The following is a 21,498-nucleotide window of genomic DNA, read 5'->3' on the forward strand; positions in this document are numbered from 1 at the left end:
TAACTGCTTTAAATATATATAATATATCTAATTGTGGTACAAGGAACACAGACCTCCATACTCTTTATTTTGGACTAATACTGTCTTTGAGACTTAAAGATTGGTGAACATGGTGGCAAGGGAAAATAGAGAAATTTCTTTCCATAGCCTCTTTATTCCAACTTCTGCGTTTGCCCTTTAAAGAAGCAAGCATTAGCCCTATGCTGTAACACAGGCTGAGTGCTGGAAATGTTATAAAGGGAGCTTGGAGCAAGGGCTGGAACAAAAGGTGGACAGGTGTAAACTTTAGAAAAGAGGATAAAAATCAGCTGCCCCTGTTGTCTTAGATAAACTAAGAGCGAGTTTCAAGACACTGTATATAAAATTGGATAATGTGCATTTGATAGGAAAATTTTTTACTTTGTTTGAAAATGAGAATTGAATCTAGTGTTTGTTTGGCAGACAGTAAACATGAGTTAATTTTACAACTATTTGGGAGGTAATTTTAAGATTTCCAGTTCATTTAGAGCTATATTCATAAAAGAGCATGAAAAGCAAGCACTTTTAGTAAACCACAGATTTATTGGATGTAGCAAATATTCATAATATTTAACTTTTATTGTTTGAATGTGAAAATGAACTCTTTATTCCTTGAACTGTCATTGAACAGGCTCGAGATGTTCTCAACACTGGAAATGACCCTACACACATACCAAATAAATAACCTAAAGCAGTGAGACATTTGAAGATTCATACCTCTTAAACTTCTTAGATTTGTCTTGAAAAACATTTTGTGAACCTATAACCAGTATTAGTGCAGTCTTGGGTTCCTTGTTCTGCATAATTGCACCCTTTCTCAGGTATGTCCTGAAAACATAAATTTTTAAATCTCTTTGGAGATTACCGTCTCAGTGGATAGTGTGTAAGGGGTGGGGGTGGGGGTTGGGAATAGTTGGACACAGGATACTGACACAGTAGAGCAGGGATTTTTAAAATTCAGTAGCCAAATAGAATTTCAGTCTAGAATATTTTTGCCCCCACAGAATGAACAAAATGATTCCTATTTGGTAAATGACCATCGCTACACTCCTGAAAGTGTTTCATCCGGGTGACCTTTTCCTGCTTGGTGGTTGGGTATATAGTGAACCTCACTGTCATTAGGAAAGCACTTCCCCAAATGTTTGAAGTTCTAGAGAAGGGATAAGTCAGCACTTTTCTGTTGAAACACTAAAGTCTTAATTTATCTTCAGAGTCTTAGGTACTGTAAGTTTTAGGATGATTATTTTAAAAACCATAACTACATGATATGGGGTCAAATCACAATTATATAAGTAATCCTTATTTTAACAAATGACAATAACATTTTGTACCTTTCTAGTAATTCTAAGTAATTGCCTCATTTTCCCCATTTCATTTAAGCAATTCAGGCATAGGAATTTGAGAGAAAGGGGGAAATTCCCCAAATGAAACATGTTACCAGACCATTTTAGAAGTATAAACCACTAAGGAAATGGGTAGAGATTCTCTCCCTTTTAAGTCTTCAGGGATTGAGCAGTATTTAGAATCTTTGGCTGAAATTCAAGCCTTTTTACTGTGTAAATTTTTAATACTAATTCACTCACATGCTTTTTACATCAGAGGACTGATATGGATCTTAATGGTTTTTAAGTTGTGGAAGGGTATATTTCTAAAACCAAGGGGGGGGTTGATTAACTAGGTTAGTATTACCAGCATTAGTGAGTTTAAGGAATCTTAGTATGTAATAGCGAAGTGTTTGATTAAAAGTCTAATCCTATATTGCTAGTCAAAATTAGTTACATTCTGATCTAGGAAAGATATAGTCCTTGGATATTGATATGCTGTGCTGTCAAAAAAAAAAAAAAAACAGACCAGAAGAAACCTTTGTCCGACCCCCACGTGTGCTTGTTGTGATGGGATGTGCACTTAACAGTGGCTTGTTGCTGCTTTGGGGGAAATGCATAAACTATACATTGGAGCGTTTGCGTATAATTCTTTATGACCTCCACTTTAAGCTGTCAGACATTGGTATTTTATCAGTCCACACTGTTAAATAAAGCTAATGTTCTTAGAAAACCAACTTGTACACACTGTTTTAAAACCCTCAGGGACAGTTTTCACACTTTTCTCACTCAATTCAGGTACTTTGATGCTATTCGTAAACCTAACAGTGACTTGTATTTTTCTGTTTTGCTTTTATTTCAACGTGCTGGTAGCACATCTTTGATGAATGTCAACTTAAAAACTCAGTTCAGGTATCCAGGTATAACTCAGCCAAACAGATTTTAAAGCTGCGTAACTTTCCAGCACACGGTGCCTCACACTCTTATAGTGGCATTCTATAGATTCAGTTATAACTACTGAGCAGATATATGGGGGTTCCTGTTAATGGTGTATTTTTTAAACATGCATACATGTATAGCCATCACACACACACACACGTAAACTATATATTTTTAAATGCCACTAATAACCAGCACAATGAAAACAAATGACATTCCTAGCTGCTTCTCTAAACTCTAACAGATGCAGTTTCTCCTTGATGTGGCTCTTGTTTCTTCATCATAACTACTACTAAATTCAAGCACTGGTCCTCAGGTGTCTGACCTCTACATTCTATTTATGCAATGTCTTCAGAGAATCTGTGCACTGGCCACTGTGATGGAACCATTGGGCCATAAGTGCTTTGAGTTTATCAGTAGTGATCCTGCCAAAGTTGGTATTTTATCATTAAGTATGTAAAATGTCAAAAAAAAAAAAGCAGAGGTCTAGGTTTGCATGCAGCAGAAAGTTTTTATCTCAGTGTATTTTACAGCCTCAAAGACCTCAGTGACAAGTTCCTTCTAGTGGTGACTTGTCTTTTAAACACTTGTTTTCCACAGTGCTGCCTGTGCTTAGCAAATAAGACAGCCCTCTGCTTTAGTATTTGATATCTTACATCTGAGAGAAACTCTATAAAGCCCATAGCCTTTGAAGATATGGAAAATGGCATTTTTTTCAGATTTCTAGAAGTTCAGTGTCATGCAACAAAACAGGAACCCCCATTACTCTATGGACCTCATTTCAATATACTGTTTACAGTTTGACGGAATTGTATAATTTAATATTTCTCTTGTACTGTAGTTTATATTTATTTACAGATTTTTGTACTGTGTGATTTGAACTTTTTGTTCTTGCTGTAATCATTTGTTTATGTAGTAGAGCACTTATGATCACAAAATAAGTTTTTGGGTTTGATTGCACTACATTAAATTTTTTAATGCAGTTCTGATTTTGACTGGACTAAAATAAGCTGTGTCTTAATGTATGTGATGAGTACTTAAATTTTAATCCATGTGGTTCCCCTTTTGTTTATTTTTTTCCTACATTGTATGTCAGAAGCACTAGTTCTTTCGTGCATGTGTAAGACTTAATGGTTCCATTGTATTATTTGACCATGACATTTTGGAGAAACATTCCCAGCTGTAATGTTGTGTATGGTAGTTCTCACTGGATGCTAGACTTTAAAAACCACTATTCTTCTAATAAATTTTGTTGTGAAAACCCGTTTTTAAAGCTTGGTTTCTGGTGTTTAAGATTTTAATGCGTTTTAACAGTTTACAAAAGGGTAAAACGAGTACTACGGCGTTAACATGTCAATCAGTCATCCTTTGACTCTTTCCATACGAAAACTTTTAGATTATTAGAAATGGCACTACAGAATTGCAGTTGGGTATTCTGATGCAGACACTACCTTGTCCCTCATTTGCTTACTGACTTGATACTATCCTTGGACTGCAGTCACTTTCTTTATTGTTTACCTAAAAACTAATGTTTTAAGCTAACCAAGATAGGTTGGGTTCCATAGTACCAGCTTCTGCTTAAAAGTCAAGTTTTCGTTGGGCAGTGGTGGCACACGCTTTTAATCCCAACATTAATTTGGGAGGCAGAGGCAAGTGGATCTCTGGGAGTTGTACCCCAGCCTGGTCTACAGAATGAGTTCAGAATAACCAGGGCTACATAGAGAAGCCCTGTCTCAAAAAATAAACAAACAAAAAAAGGTCAGGTTTTCATAATTACAATAAAAATTTCTTAACTAGGATTGGTTGCCAAAACAGAAAGACTTGGTAACTCGTTTGCTCTTGAGGCACAAATAGTAAAGTATCATTGTCAACCATTGTTGTTGTTATCATTGTTACAGTACTTGTGGTTGTTAGGAAAAAGCTGATGAGTAATCCATGGTGTTTGGAAACTTGGGGTGTAAAGAAGTATATTATAAAGTTTCTATTGAAAAGAAAAAAAAATAAAGTTTCTATTGTAAAGGGATTAGAAGAACTAACTATAGATCCTAAAGATTAGAAATGTGCAAAATATTTTAGCTTTTTTTCAACCTCATAATGTAAATATAAGCAGAAATTGCGTGTTCATAGATGGGTCTTATGGTGCATATTTTTTTTTACTTTTTTATTATTTTCTTTTATTTTTTTATTATGGTGCATAATTGATCTGTTAATGGCTTTATTGTCTGAGACAGACTGGCTGTATAGCTATGTCTGTCTTTTTAGTCTGTTGTTCGTTAAAATAAGGTTTTTGGTTAGAAATACCGATCTTTGTTGGCTTCATCTTCTTGTTCATTTATGGCGTTTGTAGAATATTCTTCTGGAAACCTAATTAATGGGTAAATTTCTTGTCATTTCTTCCACTATCCACTTTAAACTGGTGACCAGATCAGTGTAATAAGACTTCATTCAAACAGCTCATGGGAATGTTTTCTATAGTGACCTGGCCTCAAGTTTGTATTTGGCTTTTGAACTACTGTGGCCCAGCTTTTTAAAAATGACATATTTTAAAAAAGAAATTCTGATTATGCTTATATTTGAGGGTTAGTACAGGCACCCTGGTGTCTTAACAGGTGTGGGGAATTAATTCCCAAATATGTAACGGAAAGGGAGTTAGAGCAAAAAAAAAAAAAAATCCACAGCAAAGGACAGCCACTTTACTATTTACAAAACAATAGCGCCAAAAAGCTTTGCTTTTTTTTTTTTTTTTTTTGCCTTTACCAGATCCCTTGGTTCTGGTGAGTCGCTGGTAGAAAGATGATTGAGCAATTACACTGTAAAATGTTGCAGCTTGTAGCATTCCCATTTTTTCATTTTTTCATTTAATGAAGTTAATTTTTCTCTGAGTAACACATAGCTGATCCTAAATTTTTTTTGACGATGACTGGAATAAAAGTCTTAGTTCCTAAAATTATCAAGTTAATAAAAAGGTTTCATGAGGAATTTCTATTAACAAAATCTTTGAGTTAATGATGTAATTGTCTCTTCTGCAGAGGAATGTTGGAGTCTGGAATGGTTGATAGCACTAATTTGAGAATATATACCTAGCTGGGAAATATTTTAGATACTCTTCAGGTGGGTTTGTACCATTCCAGGACATTTCTTATCCGTTAAAGGGCAGGGATGTAACACAAATCTACTTACATAATCAGCATGACAAGATGTTGTTAAGCTTGTCTAAAGTTGTTTGAGTTACTAGAAGAAAGGAGTGTTAGTTTAAAATGTTAGTTTTATCTATTAGTCTTTGGTTAATAGACTGTATTTTGATGAAGCATTGTTAAGAGTTTACCTGGTTAGTGGTATGCGTAGGATCAAGGCTGTAGTTGGAAGTAGACCTGGTAAATCAAATTAGTGATCAAGGCAATAATAAACCATTTTGGCTATGTGAGGACAATACCAATTATCTCAAAACATACATAGTGAGGTTTTCATAGCAGAACAATTGTCAGAAATACAAATGGAGATTGTGGGCAGAATCTATACAATTAGTAATGGGACATGTTTTAAAGACAGGTCAGTCAAAAAGGTGACGTGGGGTGTAGGATTCTTTCATGATTACTTCTTGCTGATAAGGGGCAAAGTTTTAGGTCTTGGAGATTGGGGAAAGCAGGTAGCTTTGGAGAAGTCTGTTTCTGGAGAATGCAACTCTGACCTTCTGGGGTGAGAGCTGAAGGTCAATGGCCCTGGCCAGAGAAAGAGCAGTCTGTAACACTATAAATCTGGTGGAATAAGTAGTGTTAATGAAAGAACATGAAGATAAGACATTTTTGAGAGGAAAACTTTTTTCTTAGGTGCACGCTTGGTATTTTTAAGCATATGGTCTCGGCAGGTGAAAAAAAATGGCATTCCAGGCCAGGGAGAGAGGGAAAGTTCCTCTCCCCGTAAAAACTTGGCAGGTGGTGATATGCAAGAAATTCGTCAGTATTGCTATAGGATAGAATCATTTCAGGTTCCCTATAGCCAGTTTGGATGTTCACCTTCCTAGGCATGGACGGAGGGGGGAGGACCTTGGACTTTCCACAGGTCAGGGAACCCTGACTGCTCTTTGGACTGGAGAGGGAGGGGCAGAAGGGTGGGAGGAGGGAGAGGGAAATGGGAGGCTGGGAGGAGGCTGAAACTTTTTATTTCCTTTTCTCCATAAAATAAAAAAAAAGTGGAAGAAAAAAATTTGGCAGGTGGGAAAAGGAAACTGTAGATAAATAATACTTATCTGAGTTTATTTTCACCTGTGGTAATGTTGGTGAATCTAAATTGATTTCTTGAAGCTCTTAAGAACCTTCTTAAGAGGCTTAAGAGGCAAAAATGTTAGATATCTCAGGTTATTATTATTTGTGGCCTGTATTCAAATCCATGTTGTAGAAAAAGAAAGGAGATTCATCTTTGAGTCATAATAGAAGTTTGGAATCCTAAAAATTATTTTTGTTAGAAGAATATCCCCTTTCTTGTTTAAAAGGCTGTATGCATCTAAATTAAAGAGATATCTCCATCAAGATCAGGAGAATTATTAAGTTAAATTTTTAACATATGCATGAGGGCGATTGACTCCAAGTATACATAATTAAAATAAATTTTAGAAGCTAGGACAAGGCTTATAAGGAATTACTTCTATCAACAATAATATGCTTATAAGTATATATAAACATGTATATATAAATATATTCAAAGAGTTTAATATGCAAATAATTTTTATAAGATGAGTCGATAACGTGTACATTTTAACTTAATAGCTTATAAATTAAGTAAAATTTTTAGCTTATGAATTAAATATTAATATTTTATAGTTTACGGCTAAAGTAAATTAGTTTTTGAGCTTATTGTATATTTATAATAACAGTATAATAAATAAATTATCCAAATTATCATTAGTCTGTATCTTTATTTTTAATAGTTTATGGTTAAAGTAAGATTGCTATTAATAGTTTATAAGTTAATTGACTTATAAACTTGGAACTTTATTATCTCTGTTTCTTAGCCTAAAAAAATTAATAATGGAGTTATCTTAATATGGAGACAAAAGTTCTTAACCAGAAATATAATAGGAGATTGGTAATTATAAACCCCTTATAATGTATGATGAGATAAATTAGACATGGCAAAGAGGCCAAAACAACTCCTTTTATGGGTGAAGGAAAGGTGCAAATGTATTTTAAACTATTATGAAGGTGACAGAATAACAATGCATGGGCTCAGACATTTTTAAAAACTAGTTTTAAAAGACAGACATTTTGAGGCTGTGTTTTTATCTATACCTGTAAGGTAGATGACATTTAATAAGACAATTAATTGGGCAGCTGAAGAAATGTCCCTAGTGTTTCGATTAGAGATTTTTGTAGTTAATGAAAACAGTAGTGTTTAAATTTTCAAAAGAAGCAACAGCATGCTTTTTGGCTCACTGGCCTGGAGGCCCTGAAATGTGCAGACTGCTGAATCTGAGATAGGACGGACAGTAAAGGGACAGGGAAGATGGACACAGGCCAAAGTGAAGGCAGAGAGTATAAGTGATCAGAGGCAGAGACACAAAGAGATAATCATTATAAAGTAAAATTTACCCAGTTTTATTGAACATCTTCAATCAAACTGAAAAAGACCTGTAGAATTTTTACAAATTGTCAGAGTGATCATCCTCTATTCAGGATTCATCTGAAATGGGCTAACCAGAAGTTCCTATACATGGCTGCGATTTTTAAACAAACCAGGAGGTCGGGTAGCTTCATCCGTATAGAGAGGAGAAGGAAAGAAAGATTTTTAGTACAGTGATAGGAGAAACAGCCTGGAGAAATAGTTTATGAATGTTGGGAAGTCATCCTTTGTGTTTTCAAATCAGCCTGAGTAGTTCTGTAGCCTGTAGGCACAGGTGCTGTCTGCCTGCCTGCTCTGCACTCAAACGAGGAGCAGCAGGCCACTTGAGCTCCCTGCAGCATGTAGTTTAAAGAGTTTTAGAGCAAAATTTAACTGTTAAGTTTCCAAAGTTTCCAGGAATCATAGTAAAGAAAACCTTTTGGAATAGGCAGGAATCTGAACTGCCAGCCATTAAAGCTGGGGGAGAATGTGGCAAAAACATCATTGGCCCTCCTCGCCTGCATTTTCAGGTGGTCTTGTTAAGTGGTTAGTTAGAAGTAACAAGGCACACCAATCAGGAGTGTAGCATTTCGCTGCCTTGCTGTTAGACCCTGAGTAAAACAGCAATGAGTTTTTTTTGGCTGAGAGTTTGACTTATATCCTCCAAGGTAATGTTTTCTATGCCTGATTTATCAATATCATCTCTTGAACTGTTAATTCGAACAATTGCCTGTTGCATTGTAGATTTTGTTTCATCTTTAGTAAGAGAGAAAATTACATTAAAAAAAAAAAGAGAACACTTGAGTAAGGGGGAAAATTCCCTCATCCATAACAGAGCATTGATGGCCTTCGAACCAGGACTAGTGTTTACTGACTAATATTCTATTTAAATGTTCAACACTATTTTATTAGATCCTTTGTGTTTTATCTGTGAAGTAAGGGTGTTTGAATGACTTTTAGGTTCAACCTTGGACCTTGTACAAATAATTTTTAATTAAATAAATATACAAATCTGCTTGAATATTGGGAATAAATAGTTACCCTTTATAGAATAAGGCATTAGAAACCTGGTTACATCATTGCAGTGTTTTCTCAATGAAAAAGATACTAAAATAGGTTTTAATGTTATTTTCAATAGCTTGTGTTCAAAACTAGTTCACAATGTTAAGCATTTATTATGAACTATATGTGAATGAGATGGTAGTTTTGTAAGAATCACCAAGCAGTCACTTTTTATTCTATTATTTTTATTGGTTTCAGTTTCTCTGTTGGGTGTAGCCTAATTCCACCTTAAGTATTTAGACATAACATAGGTCTGGGAGTCATAGGTATATTTAGTTTTAGTTAAAATTAACCTTTTAAGAATATACAGAACTGGGGCTGGAGAGATGGCTCAGAGGTTAAGAGCATTGTCTGCTCTTCCAAGGTCCTGAGTTCAATTCCCAGCAACCACATGGTGGCTCACACCATCTGTAATGGGGTCTGGTGCTCTCTTCTGGCCTTCAGGCATACACACAGACAGAATATTGTATACATAATAAATAAATAAATACTTTAAAAAAAGAAAGAATATACAGAACTGTAGTAATATGAGCGGCGGGGCTGCTCCCCAGCACCCCGCTGCCCGCACGGCTAGCTTTATACCCTAAATAATTACACGGACACTGTATTCTTTTAATCACTGCTTGGCTCTTTAGCTCTAGCCCTTTTCTCGGCTAACTCTCGCTCCTGGACTAACCCATTTCCAATCATGTGTGTCGCACCCCAAGGTGCGCTTACCGGGAAGATTCTAGCCTACGTCCATCCTGGGTCGGAGCTTCATCGCGTGTGCCTCAGAGAGCAGAGCTCTCGCCTCTGCCCGCATGAGTGGAGCATCGTGTCTCTCTGAGGCATCTGCCCCTGAGAGGAGCTGTCGAGTCTCTGACTTCACTTCCTCTTCCTCCCAGCGTCTGCTCCTCCCACCTATGTTCTAACCTATCAGGTCAAGCAGCTTCTTTATTAAATCAACCAATGACCTTCCTCCATCACAGAACTGGGTTCTAATCCAGAACACTGTGATAATCTATACATGTGAAACTTGAGTGTATTCTCTATTTTCAAAGTGTCTTGCAGGAGCCCAGGCCTCCTCCCCCTCTTAATTGTAGTTAAAATATTTAAGCCAGGTGTAGTAGCATAGCCCTTAACTCCAGTATTTAGGAGGCAGGAGGATCATGAGTTCAAAGCTAGTTGGGGCTACATGATAAGACTATTTGAAAATGTGTGAAATTTGTCATTGTAGCCCTTTTTTCCCTTTTATTTATGTGTATGGGTGTTTTGTCAGTATGTGTGTCTGTGCACCACTTGCCTGCTGAGGAGGCCGGAAGAGGGCATCCCATCTGAAATGAGTGAAGAGAGGGTTGTAAGCTGTTGTGTAGGTGCTGGAACATGAGGCCTCTTACACAGTTCCTCTCCCTCCCCTGCCTCACCTGTGCATTGGTGTTTTGACTGCAAGTATATCCGTGTGAGGGTGTCCCAACTGGAACTCCCTAGAACTGGAGTAACAGGCAGTTAAGAGCTGCAGTGTAGGTGCTGGAAATTGAACGCAGGTCCTCTGGAAAAGCAGCCAATGCTCTTAACTGTTCAGCCATCTCTCCAGCCTTCTCTTTGCTATTTTTCAAGTGCATAGTTAAGTACATTCTTATTGTACAGTCACAAGAGACTTGGTTAGCTTGCTGACTAATGTGACTCTTGGTACCATTCCAATCTTTCCTGAGGTGAAAGCATGAATGTTGGGGAGTTTAAGGGATTTAGTTTTGTTCATACTACTGTAGCATGATTCACACAATCTAAAATGAGAATGAGGAATTTTACCATTAGATTCAGCTCAACTAATTAAATTTCAGTATCAGTTTGATTCTAGTAAACATGTCAAGGAAGTGAATAAATAATATCAGTTATTAAAAGCTTGGGACTTGGATGCAGAGCAAAAACCATAAATTGAAGCCTTTTAAAGTCTCAATAAGCCTGAATAGGTAGGAAAAGAGGAGGTATCCAAGTCTGGCAAACAGAATTTTAAAGTTTTAAAGTCCTAGCCTTCTATTGCTATAGTTTTGACAAGTTACCAAACCTGTTTTTGCCCTCTATAAAAAGGGGCTGTAGTACCTACCTGTCATGTCCAGTTGCTATGGAACTAAATTAGACCCTGCATGTAAAATAGCACTAAGGCAGACTCCTACTGGGCACATGCAAGTGCCCAATAAATTAAAGCAGAAGTGAATTACTTGGAGGTGTCATAATTTACTATGAAAGTAGGAGGAAATCAGATTGTTCTGTGTTGTGAAGGCCGCCAGAACTTTGAAAATGAGGCAGAGTGGCGCACGCCTTTAAAATCCCAGCACTCGGGAGGCAGAGGCAGGCGGATCTCTGTGAGTTCGAGACCAGCCTGGTCTACAGAGCTAGTTCCAGGACAGGCTCCAAAGCCACAGAGAAACCCTGTCTCAAAAAAACAAAAAAAGAAAGAAAATGAGGCAGACATGTTTATGTTAGACTGAGGCATGGTCAATCTTGTTTTCACCCCAATTGAGGACTATGAGTGAAAAAGTGCCAGTCTGTATTTTGTGATCCTGTTTTGGGAAAATTAAACCAGTCAGTCATTCCTTTTTTCTTAAAACAACAGCAATCTAAATCAAAATAGAACCATTGTCAAAGTAGAAGACAAAAGCAAGCAGACTTCATTATCTATCTATATCTATTATGCCATATTCTGCTTGCATGTCTGCCCACAGGCCAGAAGAGAGCACTAGATCTCATTATGGATGGTTGTAAGCCACATTGTGTTTACTAGGAACTGAACTAAGGACCTCTGGAAGAGCAGCCAGTGCTCATAACTGCTGAGCCATCTCTCCAGCCTCAAAGATAAAGTTTTAAAAGTATATGGAGACCCAGAAAGATGACTTGTCAGTTAAGAGCACTGGTTGCTCTTCCAGAGGACCAGGGTTCAATTCTCACCACTCACACAGCAGCTAAGCAATGTTTGTACCTCTAGATTCAGGATCTAATGCCCTCTTCTGGTCCTTGAAGGCACTAAGCACAATAAATATGGTGCACATATATATTTACAAGCAAGTACACATTAACTAATCTTTTATTAAAATGTTAGGCATTGGAAGAAGAGCTGCGTTCGCTACACACAAGGAAATGGTGGAGTGTGAAGCAATGGGAAGTTGGCAGAAGATTCATAGATAAACCACGAGACAAGACTTTGGTTTGGGCTTTGGAAAGAACAAGTGTAAATAATAGCAACATCTAAAATAAACTGATGGCAACAAGCTTCCAAGAAAACCAACCTATGTAACTGAATTCAGTAATGTATTGGAAGCAAGAGAAGTGATAGCAATAGGGATAAATATTTAATAGAGCCTCATCAGCTTTATGTCTACATGAGAGTATATACATTTAGTTACATTTTTGTCTTTCAGTGTTCCTATGTAAAACCAATGTGAATCTAAGTCCACCCTTACAACATAACACCTTCCACACCTTACACCATATCTCAGCAGTGGCTTTGGGTGTTTCTAAATAGAGTCTGGTGTAGGATAGCTTTAAAAGACTAATAATGACAACACCTCAGAGAAGGAAAAGTAGATGTAAAACACTTGGGCCATGTGCAGTGTACTCTAGCTTCTCAGACTGAGGTGGGAATGCTTGAGTTCTAGACCAACAAGGCAACATAGCAAGACCCCATCTCCTAAGAAACTAGAATGTGAGCTCAAAGCAGTGGTGGCAGTTAAGAATACTGACTGCTCTCCTAGGGGATCTGGGTTCAATTTCTAGCACCTACACGACAGCTCACTACCTCCTTTAAGTTCAGTCCCAGGAGATCCAACACCCTCTTCTAGTCTTTGTGGGCACCAGGCATGCACTTGGTATACAAACATACATGCAGGTAAAACATCCATACACATAAACTCTTTTAAAAAGAAACTGAAATACTTTGTTTATCCCTGTATTTCAATTTTATACACACACACATTTCCTTTTTCCCATATCTATGAAGCAGACAATTGAGAATACTAAATTTTAGGCATCTTTAGATAATTACTTAGGAATAATTTTTATTGTGTTCATTTTAAGTAATTTGCTATATGCTATCAAAGGCCTCAAACTTTAGGATATACCACAGATGTGTATAGTTCTAAAATCTAAAGAGCGGAAACTTAAGAACCTCAAGGGAGGGCTGGAGATATGGTTCAGTGGTTAAGAGCACCGACTGTTCTTCCAGAGGACCCGGGTTCAATTCCCAGCACCCACATGGCAGCTCACAACTGTCTGAAGATCCAGTTGCAGGGGATTTGACACCTTCACACCAATGAACATAAAATAAAGTTAAATAAACCATAAAAATATTTGGGGGCTGGAGAGATGGCTCAGAGGTTAAGAGCATTGCCTGCTCTTCCAAAGGTCCTGAGTTCAATTCCCAGCAACCACATGGTGGCTCACAACCATCTGTAATGAGGTCTGGTGCCCTCTTCTGGCCTGCAGATATACACACAGACAGAATATTGTATACATAATAATAAACAAATATTTAAAAAAAAAAAAAGAACCTCAAGGGAACATGAGAAAGTTAAGAGACGGGAGGTCAGGACATCGCGGAGTTGTTTGGTCCGTATATCATCTGAAGGTTTCCCCTTCCTCTCACCCAAAAAAAATTAAGATTATCTGTCAGAAGTACAGCAGTTTATTTCTTAAGAGGAGACAGTTGTGTTGTTGAGCTTTTCATGAAGTATGACGTCCTTTAGTTTTGTTTCTGTTGCCTCCTGTCGTAGCTCTTTTAGATGGATATCCCTCCGCCTGCACTGCCCTGAGATATGATGATTATGACAAAGGAAATACATATCCATTCCTGGGAATGTGTCTAATGATGGCTTCTTTAGCACTTGGGCTGTGCCAGATCTTTCAGCAGTTACTTGTCTCTTTACCATTCTTAAACATGGAGCATTACAAAATTAGTTCTTTCTTTGGGGAAGGAGCCCTTCCTGTCTATATTTTGTTTAAGGAGTGGTAGTTTTGTCCTGATGATTTAAACTGGGAATTAAAGAGCAGTTTCCCTAAGAACAACATAGATTTAATTTTCACTTGAGAAGAAGAAAGAAAAAGTAATAAATAATGTAGTCTCTGGCTATTTGCTCTCATGTGAGTGACCTTACCATCCAGACTTCCAACTCTGTAGGGCTCAGGATACATGACTTCTCAGCTCACATCCGGAGGTCACGTCTCTGAAATGGAAACTGGTTTATTTCCTGAAGTCGACTTCAGCATTTCCTAGGAGTTCTTGTTCTGACACTTAGTTTGTAATCTACCAAATTAGTGTTCAGTTCCATCACTGAGTGTTGTAACTTCAGGAACTGTTGTTTTAAGTTTATGCCATTGATTCCAAATCTCATCTCTTACATCCTTTAAATTTCCCTTTGTCTAACGAGCATCAACTGTAGTATGTTTGATCTTGACTGGGTGACTGAGTTACAAGCAAATGTGAGTTTGGCGGGCAAGACTCACGAAGTTTGTTGGAAATGTCTACTTTCTGAGCCCATCACACTGCTGGAAAGCTGTTGGCCCTTGCGCTCTGCTCCTTCTCAAGCTCACACCTCTCACTGCTCACCATTTGCTGAGAGACCTAAAGCGTTAGTAACATTGAAACCAGGCTGTAGTGATGCACGCCTTTAATCCCAGCACGCAGGAGGCAGAGGCAGGTGTGGATCTCTGTGAGTTTGAGGCCAGCCTGGTCTACAAAGCGAGTTCCAGGACAGCCAAAACTGTTACACAGAGAAACCCTGTCTTGAAAAACAAAAAACAAACAAGAAAAAAAATGTAACCTTGAATCTTCTATATAGTTATATTTTACTATAATGTAATAAGTCAGACTGACTGGTTAAAAATCAGAAAGTTTAAAAACCAAGATGAGCAGCTTTAGCTGGTGTGTGGTGTGTGTGTGTGTGTGTGTGTGTGTGTGTGTGTGTGTGTGTGTGTGTGTTGCATATAGCAGCCAGAACTCTGTATTGGGTATTCTCCTCTAGTGATCCTCACCTTATTTTGTTGAACTCGGTCTCATTAAACCTAGAGCTCACCAATTCAAACTAGAGCATTGGTTCTCAACCTTCCTAATGCTGCAGCCCTTTAGTACAGTGATTTCCTCAACCATACAATTATTTCTTTGCTACTTCATTACTGTAATGCTCCTGTTGTGTATCACAGTTTAAGTATCTTGCTAGACTAGACCGTTTGGTCAGTTGGCCCCACAGATCCTCCTTTTTTTTTTTTAACCTCCCCAGGCTGATTATAAGAACTTGCCACTAGGTGCACACTTCCTTGCCCCCATTCTTTATGTGCAAGCTAGGGAGCAAGCTCAGGTTCCTATACTTTGCATGGCAAGAACTTCACTGACTGAGCTGGCTCCTCAGCTCTACTTTTTTACTTGTAGCTGGTTTACTTCTAGCCAGTTCTGTGGATGGAGGGATGGATGGGTGAATGGAGGGAGGGATGGGTGGAGGGATGGATGGATGGATGGATGTTTAGACATGCAAGATTTCTACATATGAGAAGTTAAGGACAAACGTGCCATCAAAGCATTCAGGTCGGTCACAGCTCAGGGGTTTCTGGGCCATTCCTCAAGTCCGTGGTATCTTCAGCAGTAAGAGCTTTCTTTGGGGACAAACCAATGGCGATTATATATGTTTGGAAATCTTTTGGACAGCCCTGGCCAACAACTCAAAAAAGGAACTTCTCATGTCTGGTATTGGCTTTTGTTAGGTGATCTTTGGCTGTTGGAAGAAGCACCATCAACCCAGATGAGAAAAGTTCATTAAAACCATATATGTTTTAAAATTATACAAAATTATGTGTATTATAGTTTTTTAAAGGTAAATAGTTAAACTCTTTGAGACTTTTTTCTGGCATCCTTATTTTACCCTCCTCCTTTGATATTTCCCTTCCTCCCTTAAGGGTCCCCTTTCCCGTTTCTCCTATCAGATAACTTACATCCTCCTATTTCCCCTCTGCTGCTCCCCACCCCCAGCCTGGATTCACCACACCCTGGGAGGACATGGGAAGCATCCTTTCAGTTTATCGCCTAGTAAATACCATTTGTACACCTTGGTAGGGGACTGTGGATACACGTCTATGTTTTCTTCAAAGACACAAGCCAGAGTTGACTCTGCTTAAAGCCTTTATGCTCTTCATGTTCTCAGACTAACCTTTCCTGTGCCTAACATTAGCTCCCATGTAGTTAGTGTTGGTCTTGATATATATATATATATATCTTAGTGGTGATTTGCCTACCTAGCAGTCTTTAGGTGGTCAAGAGCTAGCTGCTGGGGAGAGCCTGAACCTATTACTCCCAGATTCTAGACAGATTCTAGATCCTTATACTTGGCCCTCAGCTCCCTGCCACATTTCCATCTGTCCTTTCCTGGAAACTAGCATAGACATCGACTGCCCACCATTTATATCAACCACAGGAATGTAAGTATTGCAGTATTGACTTGGATAGGAGAGTTCAGCTGTGCCTAACCTCTGATCTAGAAAAACACCATTGAGTAAATCATTAAATATAGGGTTGTGAAGCAACTCATTGCTTTTAAACTATGCCTTTTACTGTTTTTATGAGTATTATCTTATCCTTTTACCACACCCTTCTAAATTAGCCATTGAGCTAAAGGTAGAAAGACTATGTGATCAAGGCCGTGCTGGTCATTTCTCACCAAGGAGATAAACCGAGGACTAATTCTGAGAGTTGGAAGTCAGGTTCCTTGCCTTTTACAACCCCTCTCCTGTTTCCCAATCCCTGTGATTTCACTGTGCTTTGGTGGTAGTATTTAAGTATTTCTGCTTGATAAATAATTCACTTAACTATTACAGGAAGGGCTCCTGTTGATCAGAAATAACATGTGATTTCAACATTACATAAAGTCAGGCAGATGATTGCAACGTCTCTACTATATTTTTCATATTTAGTCAGGTGTCAAGAACATAATATGATACAGATTAATCACTGAACCAAAATACTATGGTTTTTTTGTTTTGGGGGGTTTGTTCTGTTTGTTTGTTTGTTTTTGAGAATTAGAATGAGGGAATTGTCTGCAAGATAGAATTGCTCTGGGTTCACTGCTGGTTGCCTAGAAACGTTAGTGTGAGTACTGTATTCGGGCTCTGTTAAGATGCAGGACTACTTGAATAACATCAAACAAGGGTAAAACTTAACCATTTAAAACAGACTGACACCATTTTTTGAAAGCCAAACATGAAAAATGAAGCAATATAATTATCAGGAAGTTAAGATTAACTATAATAGAAAAAGATAAGATCTCCTGAATATAAATCGGGAGCATGGGGACCATGGGAGAGGGTTGAAGGGGAGGGGAGAAGTAGGGAAGGGAGCACAGAGAAAAATGTATAGCTCAATAAAATAAAATTTAAAAAATGATTAACTCTAAAAATTAAATGGCCAAGTCATAAGATTAAAAATCATCTAAATTTAGATTTAGTTAAGAAACCTTTTAGAGGGGAAAAGTAAGTAGTAATTTGGAGGCACAGCCAAAAGTGATTTTTATGGCTATAGTTGTAAAGTTAGCTATTTAATGATAGCTGGACAAAGGTTGGGTTTAATGTGCAGGCTCTTGGCTCCAAGGACACTACTGATGGGCTCCTGCCTGTGCATCCAAATAAAAACACATCAGATTCAGAGCCTTAAAACACACGTAAGAACATATCACTTGACATCCCCTACACTACTGTCTTCCAACTGTCCAACTTTCTGCCTTTGTCCTGATGGTCAGGAATTACCGATTCTAAGACCTGTGTCAAGGAACAAGGGCAGATGGAGAGACAGATGTGATAAGAAATAATGTGACTCTAAAGACTGACACAAAAATATTTTTAAAACTTGGGGACAGAGGAGGGGTGCTTTCAAGATGGCTCAGTGTATAAAAGTTTTGCCACCAAGCCTGATGACCTAAGTTTAAGTTTAATTCCAGGGACCCACCTGTTTGGAAGGGCAAAAACATAGTCACAAAATTTGCCTTCTGACTTCTATATATGTATGCTGTGGCACATATGCACAATATAAATGGTATTTAAAATTTAGCTATCCTAAAAAAAAAAATTAGCTATCCATGATAGGACATAACTGTAATCCCAGTACTTAGGCAATGGAGGCTAGAGAATGAGGAGTAACTTGAGGTTAGTCTCAGTTACACACAAAGTTTCAGGTCCCCCTGGGAAACAAACAAACAAAAACCTTGATTGCTTTTGCTAGAGTATGCTACCGCATCCATAAGCCAAATATATAAAAGGCAGAGGCCGGAAGATGAAAGATGATTGATGGAAGTTCCAGACTAGCCAGGACAATATACAGAGACCTTGTCCCAAAAAGTTAGAAACAGAGAAAGCAAAATTATTTAAGCCCCACTTTTGTGCAGTCTCTCAGTATATTGCTGTTCAGTCCCAGGATACAGATGAGGAAGCTAAGGTTCAGAGAGACGAGACAACTTTCCTTTAATCCTGTAAATGTCAGAATAAGAGTGGAATCGGATGTGTCAGTTCCTATAACTCCACTGCCAGTGGGAGGTGGAACGGCAGGCCGTCTTCAGCCTTCTTACAAAGGCATCTCCTGCCCAGGAGATGAAAGTCAAAAGGCAGCACCAACAATGGTTCAGCACACATGTATACAGCTGCCCTCCATGTTCTGTTGTGTTTTATATACCATCAAATAATAATCTAAAGATCTACAAGCCAGAGGGACAGAAAAGAATGTGTAGGGGAGTTGTATCAAATTCTGGGGTCCATTCACGTAGGCTCCCTAAAACCTGTCTTGAGTCTAGTATTGGCCTCTCCCACCACCTTGACCTTGTGTCACAGAGAGCAGACAAATGCTTCACCATGTGTAGACAGCTTTCCTGCAGAGCAGCTACATAGCTGAAATGTTCACTGCCAATGGTCTAGGGGAGTAGGTGGTAGGCTAGTGTGACAATAGTACTTCTGCCTTCACTGCCGATGGTCTAGGGGAGTGGGTGGTAGGCTAGTGTGACGGTAGTACTTCTGCCTTACACCAGCCAAAGCTGGTAAGTCACCATTGGTGTTTCTACTTCACATCTGCCTCCTCACTTAGGCTGTAAATTAGAACCTGTTTGTTGTTCCATTGTCTAATATACCTATAAATGTAAAAATTCTTATTGCTGTTTGTGTCCTGTTCTGGATCACTATTAGTGATTCTCGATTCAACTGTTCTTTCTGAGAAATCATTTTAAAGCCATTGAGTTCTCAAAATTCTTGTGAGATGATTTCGGTAATGCCGTGTCTCTGAATATTTGTCAGTGTTAATAGACTTAAACTAGTGGTTATTTTAACACGGTTGCCTTGGCCTACAGCAAAAGTACAGGTTGAATATTCCTTATCCAAAATACTTGGCACCAGACATGTTCTGAATTTGACTTTCTTCAGATTTTGGAATGTTTGCATATTTTTAATGAGATATCTCAGGAGGGACTCCAACCTAATGTCAGAATTTATTCATAGTTCAGGCTCAGTGTATGCATACAGCCTAAAAGGAATCTTACACAGTGTCTTCAGTAATCTTGCATTTAACAGTTGCATGGTGTGTGGTTTTCCGCTTGTGCCACTATGTTAGCACTTGACAAGGTTCACATTTTGAATCAGATTTGTGGAAAAGATTACTATTGCTCTGTGTTGACTATGTGAAGTTAAAAATGTGACCAAACTTTATTTTCAATATATCTTCTAAGTTAATTATTTCTGGATTTTTAAGTATAAAAGTATGAAGGTTTGGAGTGTAGCTCTTCCTAGCATGTGTCAGGCTCTCTTTGATGTTCTAGAACCAAAAAAACAAAAACGTGTGAGAGATACTGATATTTTTGAGACTGTGGTGAGCTGGCTTTATATTCTAATTATGTTTTTCTTATTGAACTAAAGTAAATGATAGATTTGAATATAAATGACAGTTTTAGCCAGAATGCCCTCCCTCTTTAGAATATAAATAGTGTCTGATACAGTTCATATTATAGAAACAGTCCTTGGAAATGCACTTACTAATTTCTTCTTTTTCTTTGTCTAGTGAGGATTCATCAGAGGCATCAGCAGTAGATTCTAACCATCCATCGAAGCCCCCACTGGAGAAGTTTATGGTCAAACTGTGCACGCATCATCAGAAGCAATTCATTCGTGTCCTGAGTGACCTATACACAGAATCTCAGCCAGGTTCTGAGGACCTGCAGCCTCTGGATTCCACAGAGATGGATGTCTCCAATTGCAGTGCGGGTTGTGCCCAGCTGAGCAGCAGACAAAGTGAAAAGGATGATGAGTGTCTTGATGGGAAGTCTCCTGCTTCTCTAAGTTTGTTCTTAGACTCATCGGGTTCTCCTAGCTCTCTGAGTGTGACTGAAGAAACTGTGAAGGAACCATCTCCTGAGACAGACTCTGTAGATGGAAGAGAGTCTGCCTTGACCATTGTCCAGAAAGAGTCCTCTGAAATTCCAGATGCTCGACCTAACTCCAGAGGATCGGCAGACAGTCCCACAGTAGGGTGTCTCACTGCATTGGATTCTTCCTCTTTTAACTCCCTCCACAGTCCCAAAAGCTTAGAGGGCCAAACCACTGGGCAGGAACAAGACACCAGCTTGAAGCCCCGTGAGGGTACTGAAGACCACGTTCCAGCCTCAGTCGAAAGTCTGACTGCAGTGGAAGTGGCAACTGAGAATACCGAGGAGAGTGGGAGCTGTGCTTCTCAAAGAAACTCATCCAAAGCTTTATCACAAGAGACATGGGGCTCAGGGTTTATGGGAAACTCATCTAGTACTGCAGACAAAGAGAATGCTTTACAGTGTAGCTCAAAAACATCCTTACACCAGGATTTAGAGGGAGATGAACAAGATGAAAGGCCAAAGCAAGAGAACCATCTTCATTCACTGGGTAGAAACAAGGTGGGTTACCAGACATACCCCAGTGACATGGGCCAATTTGATCATTCCAAAGGTGACTGGCTAGCTCCCAGCTCCACTCCAGCTGTACACAGAGCATCCAATGGTCACTCACGAACCAAGATGATATCAGCCTCCATCAAGACTGCTCGGAAGAGTAAGAGGGCATCGGGCTTGAGGATAAATGATTATGACAACCAGTGTGATGTTGTTTACATCAGTCAACCAATAACAGAATGCCACTTTGAAAATCAAAGATCCATATTATCTTCTCGTAAAACAGCCCGAAAGAGTACCCGGGGATACTTTTTTAATGGTGATTGTTGTGAACTGCCAACTGTTCGCACACTGGCCAGAAATTTACGTTCCCAAGAAAAGGGAAGCTGCTCACCAATAGTACCAGAGGCAGTGGTGACTCCCAAACAGACTCCTACAATTTCCACCTCAAAGCATACAGTAGGTATACAGCTTCCCACCGTAGATGAGCAGCTTCCCACAGTAGATGAGCAGCTTCCCACAGTAGATGAGCAACTTCCCACAGTAGATGAGCAGCTTCCTACAATAGATGAGCAACTTCCTACAGTAGATGAGCAGCTTCCTACAATAGATGAGCAACTTCCTACAGTAGATGAGCAACTTCCTACAGTAGATGAGCA

The 21,498-nt window shown here is 38.7% G+C and overlaps 1 protein-coding gene across 1 annotated transcript in view; it reads left to right on the forward strand.

Moving 5' to 3' along the window:
• The window catches only part of Lcor (ligand dependent nuclear receptor corepressor), a 108,125-nt gene that overhangs the window by 78,969 nt on the left and 7,658 nt on the right, over positions 1-21,498 (forward strand). Inside the window, exon 8 of the mRNA XM_026781688.1 lies at positions 19,981-21,319. Coding sequence (XP_026637489.1) covers positions 19,981-21,319 — 1,339 coding nt within the window. The remainder of the gene's footprint in view (positions 1-19,980; positions 21,320-21,498) is intronic.

Source organism: Microtus ochrogaster, chromosome 8 (genome assembly GCF_000317375.1).
Source record: "Microtus ochrogaster isolate Prairie Vole_2 chromosome 8, MicOch1.0, whole genome shotgun sequence".
Lineage (NCBI taxonomy): Eukaryota > Metazoa > Chordata > Mammalia > Rodentia > Cricetidae > Microtus > Microtus ochrogaster.